This window comes from Limulus polyphemus, unplaced genomic scaffold, assembly GCF_000517525.1.
Source record: "Limulus polyphemus unplaced genomic scaffold, Limulus_polyphemus-2.1.2 Scaffold1080, whole genome shotgun sequence".
In the NCBI taxonomy this organism is placed as follows: domain Eukaryota; kingdom Metazoa; phylum Arthropoda; class Merostomata; order Xiphosura; family Limulidae; genus Limulus; species Limulus polyphemus.
In genome coordinates this window covers 318,534-329,062 of record NW_013666690.1, presented here as the reverse complement: position 1 = coordinate 329,062, position 10,529 = coordinate 318,534, and the positions used below count along the sequence as shown (strand labels likewise).

Genomic DNA, 10,529 nt, shown 5'->3' with positions numbered 1-10,529 from the left:
TTGTTTGTAATAATTAATCATAATAGTTGCTATTATAAATTATACAGTTGTATATATATATATTAAAACTTTTTTGTGTCAAAAACAAAAATGGTGTGAATCAATGTTGTTGGCAAATAGTGTAAATTAAATAAAATATCGGCATATTTCTAAACACTAAATCCAGGGTACGTTTCAACTATTAAAATTTAAATTATTTAACTTCACTGCAGATTATTTCAAATTCTCAATACGTAACAACGAAGTAATCCAGGAAGAGCCTAGATTCATAGGTTGTACAGTATTGGTTGTAATAGGTGTAGATTAGACATATTATCCTGTTTCATAATGCATAATTAATAGTGTATGAGGTTGAAATTGTTGAGCAGATTTGGACAGAGATGTGACAGACTTGTTGCTAGTTTTTATTTCAATTTATTGATGATTTATATATCTAATGGTGGCCTTTTGTACTTTGTTAGTTTTATTGTTGAAGTTCTACTATACTTTGTTGATGCTGTTTTGTACTTTATTTTTCATTTTATTAATGCCTTTTTGTATATTTCTTATGGCTTCTGCTACAAAACGAGTTTTTGTATAATTCTTCTGTAAGTTTTATGTCTTGTTCTTGTAAACCTTCTAAGTTCCTGCCCTTTTCATTATTTTTTGTTTTTTAATTCTTCTTAATGATCCTCTTTCCACTATTTCATCATTTCCATGCAACTTTCGATCTCTTTGAGTATGTGTTCAAATCATGAAGATAAATTTTGATTACATTTTATATTTACAAAATTAAATCCTGCTTCTGACACCAATGCTGTCATGATTTCTATCATTAACTTTGTTATTCTCGAGTATCTTAATTTATTTTTAAACGTAAACTTGGTATTCATATCAATAAACTAAGAAACTTAGTCAAATAATAACTCCACATGAAACTAGTCCCTTTAGTAATAAACTTAATAAATTAATTGTAATAAACCTACTCTAGTTTAACTTGCATTTTATACTGCTTGAAATCTTTTAAAACTTTTGAAAAAATTCTAGTCTTTAAGCCACGACTTCATCACATGAAAAAAATGTTCCATATTAATTTCTCCAAATTAAGCAAAACTCTCACCAGGAGAAAAAATTATTTTGCATATTGCAACCTTCACGTGAGATTTTCTATGCTCTTTGTGTGAATCTCTAAAATTAATCGTAAACAGAGGGTTTCTAAGACCCAATATTATGCAGTACAGACTCTTTGCCATACCTGTGTAATTATTGTCTTTTGGGGTATCAGAATGTAAAATAATTGTATATTTTGTAATACGTTGTCCTCTATACATTCAGTGCTGTTAAATACTTACACAATATTATGTGATTGAACATGCGACACTGCACTATTATTGTAATTTTGTTTTCTTTACTTCTTTGTTTATTTAGTTTCCTCTTCCACACAGTCGAGGCAGTTCCCATGGGCACAGTCGAATAATTCGCACAGCATATTCGGAGGAGCATTTCAATAAAATGATGCCAGATGCTTTTCAGATGTGGAAAGACTTGGAAAAAAAATCAGGAGAATCATTAATATTGTAAGACTGCATTGTTATAAATAACATGAGAATATAATCTTTTTATAGTGAGAATACATTCATATGAAAGTATTATGAACCATTTACACGGGTTGAGTATGTTATATTAAAGCAATTATGAAATTTCAACATGTTATTACAGTCTAGGCTGACATATCTGGTTGTGCTCTATCCATTGATGAAGCATCTTAACAATAGTCCTGCAGCATAATTTTCTTTACAAAAAACTCCATCATAAGGCTTTCATGTCCAAAGCACAACACTCCTCCCAATTTTTTTACATAATCCATATCGTATATGAAGATGATGGTTCCTAGCACCCATTTCAACAGCCTATTCACACAGAAACCTGCAGGTGCTGCATCTGGTTGCTTGACTAGAATATATTTGTATGTATCAGCATGAATGCATGTTTTATTCTCTAGTTGCTTGAGACATGTGATAGTTGAGCAGGTATGTCATGAAAGTAACTTGAGTACACTTATGTCACTTTTCCAGGTGGTGATCAATCTCTATTATGTTGCATACTGTTACTTGAACACATGGATAGCTTCGCCACTGACCTTTATGTCACATGTTCTCACTTTTACAAGATGATGATCTTTGCTTACCATGGATGGGGTACAACTTTTTGCAGATCTCTTTCTAGATAGTCCTGAATCTCAGACTTGATCCATATTCTTTTTTTTTCAATGTCATAAGTTCAAGGGGTATCTCCACCTTGGAATTTGTAAATCCCTGACTTGAACACATCTTTATGGTCTGAGTGTGTGAATATTTTGTGTCAAAAATGTTACATACCCTTCCCCAAAATTGATCAATTTATATTATTATCACACCATGTACATAATACCAAACAATGTCAAAAGTAGTTCAGATCAGGTAATTCCCTCCACTCACAAGATTAGCTATTCCTGTTCAGTGCTGCCCTCTATATGCAAAGTTTTAAATGCATGCCACAAGCCTTCTGCTCCCTCCTATTGAAATCTAGTGATTCTAACATGTCTCTCATGCAAATCATCGTGCATCACTTCTCCACTAATGGAGTGCAATGTACTTACATGACATATGTGACTCCCTCTATACTCTTCCACCAAACTGTCACTTCTCGTGTGGCAGCACTTGTACTCGGATGTTTTTGTCATTCTTTACTGTTTCACATTCCTATTTAGTATACTCACGAAGTGGCCTTCATTTATTATAACTTCCAGACTATGTGGAGTTTGAAATTTGCCTTCATTTATCTCAGCTTATTGCAGTCACATTCCAAAGCTAATATTATCACTTGGGAGTGATACCTACAACTAGTGCTATCTCATGGGCTGCAGGTGTGGACACCCTGGCATGGATTTTTATCAGTGTTTATCCTCTGGGAGATTGAATGTTAAAAAAGTCAGCCTCTTTCTTCGGTTCTCACCCACAATTCCTCCAATAGAAGCCGACCCTGTTTAGGCAGATGGCGATCTTGATAGCCTTTTTCCACCATTGGATTTCAAGTGTTTGGTTTTTCATTTCCATTATGTAGTCTCTGTTCCCAATAAGGAGATTCTATGATCTTTGAGAATGTCTATAATGGCCTTCATTCACGTTACTCCACGGACAATTTCCACCATATTTCATCAGGAGGTTAATTGTCGAATGTCCAGACTTTTGTCGGACCTCGCCTTGTGCTTTGTGGTCCACCATTTGCCATACAGTCCACCAACTTTGGAAAGATATGTTTTACAATTTTATTGTTAATAACTTTATCTATAATTATTTGAATTTCATAAGTTTATTTAGATTAGTTAATACTAAGTTACGTTATGACTCGTAGTCTTCGTTGTTTTTCTTCTAAACCCTTCGATTAGGCTTAACATGGTATGTCCTTCATTAGTTGAACTATGTTATTTCCTTATCATAATTTCTACTTCATTTCATTAATAATCTTTTTCTTTACTTGGTTTGGGTGGAACCTTGAATCGGGATCTATAGAGACTTCTTCTACGTTAATTTATTGTTCAGTTTCATTTTTCTTTTCATTCTTAAGTTATTTTTTTGTTCTGTACTGTTCATACTTTTCAATTTCACACTAGTTCTATTTCCTTGTTATTTCTGTTCATTATCTTCTTTTAATCGGTTTCATTACTGTATTATATATTGGTTTACCTGTGGTTTTATTGATGGGTTAATATCTACTTAAGTTCCAGTTTTTCTTCAATACTGGATCATATGGTATTCATTCTCTACACCATTTTCTTCCCATTGTAATATGTTGACTAATTCATTTTGTCTTCTTTATAGTTTATCCTTTTACAGTTACTTTTGTTTCATCTCTACTTTATAATTATTACCATTCATTTAATTTAGTTTATACTTTATCCTTTTTACTATTAATTTCATTTAGTTTATAGTTTATCCTTCTTACCATTAATTAGATTATTAGTTTCCCGTAGTTTTATGGACAGGTTCATATGTATCATAGTTCCATATTGTTCTTCAATTCAACATCATAAGGGATGCATTTCCTACACCATTTTCTTCCAGTTTTTCACTACGTTCACTGTTTCATTTTGTTTTTCTTTATAGTTTATACTTTTTAGAGTTACTTTCATTTAATTTCTACTTTATACTTCTTACCATTAATTTCGTTTTGTGTACAATTTATCATTTGTACCAGTAATTTTAATTCATGTGTTGGTCCCTGGGAGCTTGGTCAGTTGTATCTGCTTCCAGTATTGCTCACCTTCCCCATCTAATGGCTGAACCCATTTTTCAACATCCTGAAATTGTCAGTTCACCCTGACCTTATCATGGAATGCCTTCCATACTTCTGTTGCAGTATCTACTAGACCTACTCTACACACTTTCAGACACATCTTGCAGAATATTATCATCATGTTTTCTGTGCTATTCCTGTTGTCTCTTTTGAGTTTGGATTCTTACAAGCCTTACCTTCTACAGGCATTCAATTTTACCTTAGGCAGATTTCTTTCAGCATTTGTCATTCTTTTTTCCCCTATTGTCACTCATACCATTAATGTTTCATTTTTCCTTATATTTGGTGTTTTGTTTACATTTTGGGTTTGTTGAGGGATACCTCCTATTTCTCTCCTCCATGTTGGGATTTTTGCCATCGTCAGTTCATTCCCTCCTTACATGGCTTCTTTGCTTTTGAGTTAGTATCAGGTGTGAAACTGCTGTTTGTTTTCCTTTCCATTACTAATAGGGTTTTATGGTCTGTTCCTTTTCATCTCTTGTCCCTTTTTTGAGGGTGTTGCTCCTGTGGGTGGCACCTGTTTGCACTTTTTCTCTTTTCACATATTAGATCTGCTCTTTTGGCCCCCCTTACACAATATTCATATCCTTGCATGTCATGTTCCAGGTGCTCTCACTCAGATCACAGTTTATTTTTCTATCCACCGAAATGGTCTCTTGATTCTCGTGTTTTCCAGTGGCTTTGTCTTCCATGAGATTCTCCCCACATAGATCCCTTTACTACATCTCTTAACTGCCAATTATCTCTATTTGGTATCCTGTACCTCCTCCACTAGGTAGTGCTGTTAATGCCTTCAGCCAGGACTGGTCCCACAGGTTCCTGTATGTTTATCCCCCCCCACCCCATCCTCTTACTTCCATGGGTGATTTCACTCATCCATACTATTCTGTATTAGGTCCTTCTGATTGCTCCTTAATAACCAGCTCAACTGTGGTTTCGATGACTTCTCCAGCTCCAACTTTTGCCTCCACTGTCTCTTTCTTTGTCTCCTGTCCTTCTTCATCCACTTCATCTGCTAGTACTCCATCTGGACATTCACATTGTTCGTCTTCATGCTTGGCTCATTTTCAGTCCTTATCAGGAAGATCGGTTTATACTCGCAGGTAGCTTTCTCTTAGCTTGTTCCATTCGCTCTTCTTTGGTGGGTGTTTATTGGCATAAATGGAAAGTATTCTGCAGTTAATCTATGAGTCTGGGATTTTTTGCAGATCAAATCCCTGTGTCTCTGGTGGCAGAGTTTCTCTCCTGGTTTTTCAACCTTCGGTCTTTGGTCTCTTCGATCTTGGGTTATTGGGCTGCCTTGTCCCATACTTTCATTTTTTTTCCCGATACTGTAGAGTTTTTCCCTTACCTATGCTTACAATGTTTGTATGTTCCTTACAGATTAGTCATCCTCCCTGACTGCCAACTATTCCAATTTGGGATAGTAATGTGATCTTTTATTCTCTATCTTTACCTTCATTTGTATCACTTTCCTTGTGTTTCATGTTTCACCTTCCCTTCAAGCACAATTCCTTCTCCTCTATGCCTGTGTACATTGGAGGTCGGATTTGTTTCCCATGATGTTTCTCTGACATTTTTCCCACCACCTCTCTTCTCCTTTATCCAGATCTTTCCTTCCTACCCAAGGCATTGGTGACTAGAGGAGGTAACTCCACCTTTTGCCTAATTTCCTTCCTTTCATTTCTCATCTTTATTCTTGTCCCGATCTGGATTGACTTCTATGTATGGTCTGTGCTCTTCATATTTCTGTTGCTAGTATGGTTTCTTTCTGTGGTGCCTGCTTCTGCCTCTATATTTCTAGGCAGTTTTCCTCAAGTCGAGATCTTTCTACTTTCACTCTCACAAATTGTGTTTGGCTTTTGATCCCATTGGCTTCCTCCCAGACTTTGTTCCAGGTGTCTTCTCATCAGATTCAACATCTCTGGTATCTCGTCTTTGTCAACCATTGGGGGGACCCCTACATTCTGGCATAAGGAATACACCTAATACATTCTTCTCCCCTTATTTACACCATATCACGATTTCTTCCTTGTCTTTGTTTACCACCTGTGAATGTTTTTTCATACTTTGATGCAACTCTAACAGGGTAAGTTTATATTCATTATTTCTTTCCTTTCAGGGAACTTTGCTTTATTATTCACTATTTGGATTCTGCTTCGTAGTGAGTGGTGCCTGACCAGGTATCCTTCAATTGAAATCCACACTGTACAGCCATGTTGAATTGCTCGCTTTTCCATGGCTTCACAGTGCTCACTGGTGAGATGGGTGTTCCACAAGATCACTTGAAGGTGAATAACCTTGTGATTTTTTTGCTTCATAAACATACCTGTTCCGGACTGCATGGGTAAAGCAGAAGGGGATAGCTGCCCATTCTTGCCATGCCTTGATTGAATAAATCATTATGGTCAGCTTTTCAAAATAGGATTTCATGGTCACCCATTGCACTGTCTCCGGTGATGATGTTCCTCTGGAATCTCCACCACGTATTCACCCTACTTTCTTCTAGTAGAGTGTGGAAGTCCTTACCACACTCTAGTTCCAAGCTACTGGGGTGGTTGACCATGGAGGCACCCCTCCTGAATGGGTTCCACAAAAAGATGGCTATAAAAAATTCAGTCGAGAGTAGGGCAGCGGTGTACTGCTGATGTAGATGAGACATGGCCTCCAGTGGAGTTGAGCCATCACCTTGCTGGCCTCCTGATACCATTTACATAACCATTGGTGTTGAGCCATCAAAAATGCAGTTCTCCCATTCAATTGGGAGCCTTCATCCAACCTCCACGTGGATGTTGGTACACTGTGGCCTGGTGTTTGATTTAGAGTGAACCAACCCACACTAGTCCTCACACATGTTTATGGTTGTCTATATTACTCCCTTGATCAAACTTTGTTTTGTGCATCACAGCTGAGGAAGGTGGACTGTTTTAGGTCTCTTCCTTTGCTATCCCTTGATATATCTTATTCGAGGATATTCTGGCTTTAGAATGGTTCTGGTTCTTTTCCGATCAAGGGAGTTGAGTTTTCTTACAATACATCTTTTCGATACTGGTTGTAGGGTTCTCGGATCAATCTATCAAATGCTACTATATGTGCCATGTTCGGGTATTGGAGTGGTTATTGATTCCCTCCAACCTCTCGAACTTGAGGTGAAGATGGTATGATCCTCATTCTATCCCCATGTGGATATCAGCTCTCAGCAATGAGGGTTTTGGACGTAGTTGACATACCCGTACAGTCTGTTGCACCCTACCCACTCTACAATTTGGGGGCACATTTATTGTTTATTCACTTTTATACAGTGGGATTGACTTCCATATCATATGGTTCAGCATACTATTCTGCCTGAGTATGTATTTTATGTATGGGGGAAGAAAGAGGTTACCTGTTTCAGAAGTGGTGCGGTACCCCTCATCAGATTCTTGGGTCTGACTCTCTCTCTCTCTCACATTCCCAGGATTTTCCTTCAGATGCTTTCAAAGGTTGCTTCTGTGGACGTACCCATACAGTCCATTGCACCCTACCCACTCTACATCTCGGGGCGACTTCACTGTTTACCCACTTTTATCGGTGGAATTGACTTCCATATCATATGGATCGGCACACTATCTAGCCTGAGTTCTTTCCCACTTGGATGTGCTCCTCTATCATTCCATCCCTATCTCGTATGTGTATTTTTGCAATGGCAAAGAGTGTACTTGGTTCAGAAGTGGTATGGTTTCCCTCTTCAGATCCTCAGGTCTGACTCTCTCATTTCCAGGGTTTTCCTTTGAATGTTTTCAAAGGGTGCTTCTGTCATTCCCTCACACCGGTCCCTCCTATTCATTGTGGGATTCTAGCTAATCTTGTGAGAAGAGGGAATGACCTGATCGGAAGTTATAATTTTCCTATACTAAAAATGTATTTCTGAAAGGTAATTTCCTCCACTCACACTTCCCACCCTTTCTCTCCACTGTGAACCGGTGCTTCCATCTTCTGCCAAACTCGAAGAGATAGTTTGGTGGAAGAGTATAGAGGGAGTCACATGCATCACGTAACTATGTCACACTCCATTGGTAGAGAAGTGATGCACGATGATTTGCATGAGAGACATGTTGGAATGACTAGATTCCAATAGGGGGAAGCAGAAGACTTATGACATGTATTCAAAAAAGTTTGCATATAGAGGGCAGCACTGAATGTGAATAACTAATCTTGTTAGCAGAGGGAATTACCTATCAGAAATACAATTTCAGTATAGGAAAATTATAACTTCTGAGACATTCCATTCTACTGTGACTTTAAATTGCTTTATTTGTCTCATGACTTGTTGATTTTCATATTCAAAAATCATTTTAAAATAGAACACTCGTGTCTTGAGATTTTGATCGTTATTCATATATTCTAAATCTTTCTTTAAGAAACACCGGATTGTTATGTATAAGTAGACCTCCCTGCCATGAAGCGGAATTGGCTCTGGATAATATGCTGAAGATAAAACCAGAAGACACTGAAGTACTTGAATCTCAAACCTTTGAGAGAAAATTTCCAATGCTGAAATATCAAAACAATCATAGTGTTTTCTTTGATAAAAGTGGAGGTGTTATCTTAGCTGACAGAGCACTGCGTGCAGTGCAGGTAAGTGCCAAAACATTTTTCAATTAAAATCAAATAAATCATGAGTAATGTAGTTCATATAAATCTTTGGATTACTATATAAATATTTAAATGTCTTTGTTTTTTTCTTCTGTTGTAAGGGGTCTTATACATTCATCTACAAATTGTGAAGCACGTTTATTTTCCATCCCATAAATCCATTTGAAATTTATTGAACCCCTGGTTACTAGATGAATTTTTATAATACTGGAGAGGATCATAACATAAAAGTAAATTATTAAAAAAAAAATAGCTTAAAGTGGGTAAAAACTGTATGAAAAAGGATAGTACAGCATTCTGACCACACATATAGCTGCAAAACCTAAAGATGGCTATATGCATGATCAAAAATTTCTACTGCCCATTTTTAGTAGGAAAGCTTTATTGATTTTAAGCTTTTGTATTTTAGATTTTGATAGATCAGTTTTGGTATTAACCCTTTCGAGATGAGTCACAGGTGAAAGGCCATGTCATCTGATTTGTTAACTTGCATTCAAAATTTTATTGAACTGCTATTTCAAGAATTTATGTCAATAACTTTTGTATCAAACTGTAATTATAATTCAGATTTTAGTACTATATATTACTCACTGGTTCAAATTAGATGTTTGTGAAGTCAAAATACTAAGTCTATAGTTTTATACGAATTAGAAACTCAAATTACCGATATTGGCAACCTAGAATGTAAAATAAGAGCCTCTTGTCTTTTCAATTTGCTAAGACATTGCTCACATAATAAACCAAATATAGTGTCACCCCACCCACCTCTTTCCATTTTTTGAAACACTCCCTTATGTTCACTTACTTTTATATATGATATGAATAATCAATTGGAAGCTCAAAATGTCCCTCTAGTAGTTTTCTCAGCCATTTTAATGGGCTTGGTGCAATTTCTTTCTTTTGAATCAGTATTTCAGTAGTCTGCTCAAAATTTCATATTTTTTTAGACTGAAATGCAGCTTAGTTACTTATTGGAATTCTTTGGTATTGATATAGTAATTTATGATTATTTGGTAATAAAACCTAAAAAAAGTGTTTGTGTGTGCGTGCGTATATTTAAAAAAAAAAAAATTATATATAAAACCTAAAACACAGCCAAGACAAGTTACTTTGTACAGACCAAAGGTTAGTTTTATGTTATTTGATACAGTAACATGAGTGCACATGAGCTGCATCATTGTAACTTCTGTATTGTTATCCAGGCATGGCTGAAAGATCAATATAATATATATATATATATATATATGTAAATGTATAATGTTATGAAATTTGTGCTATTCAGTGTAAACATTGGTGTTTTTGTTATAATTTCTGTTCATTCTAGAATAAAAGGGGCATAATTTATATTTATTTCCTAATTTTTTATGGTGGTTAGGAGATTTGTCAAATCTACTGAACCCGTACAGAGATTAATGACTGAAGATAACAGATACAATATGAAGTTTTTCTTCAGAAACATTTGACAAGTATCTGAACATTATAAAGATTTTTCATGTGAAATTTCAATATTTTTTTGATGCATAAAAGTATTTCTAATCTTAAAAAGAATATTACTTTGCATGATAGATAGGTAACATGGG

The 10,529-nt window shown here is 35.8% G+C and overlaps 1 protein-coding gene across 1 annotated transcript in view; it reads left to right on the top strand.

Moving 5' to 3' along the window:
• Positions 1–10,529, top strand: part of LOC106462041 (peroxisomal sarcosine oxidase-like) — a 58,826-nt gene that overhangs the window by 21,136 nt on the left and 27,161 nt on the right. Inside the window, exons 3-4 of the mRNA XM_022389162.1 lie at positions 1,408–1,556; positions 8,715–8,931. Coding sequence (XP_022244870.1) covers positions 1,408–1,556; positions 8,715–8,931 — 366 coding nt within the window. The remainder of the gene's footprint in view (positions 1–1,407; positions 1,557–8,714; positions 8,932–10,529) is intronic.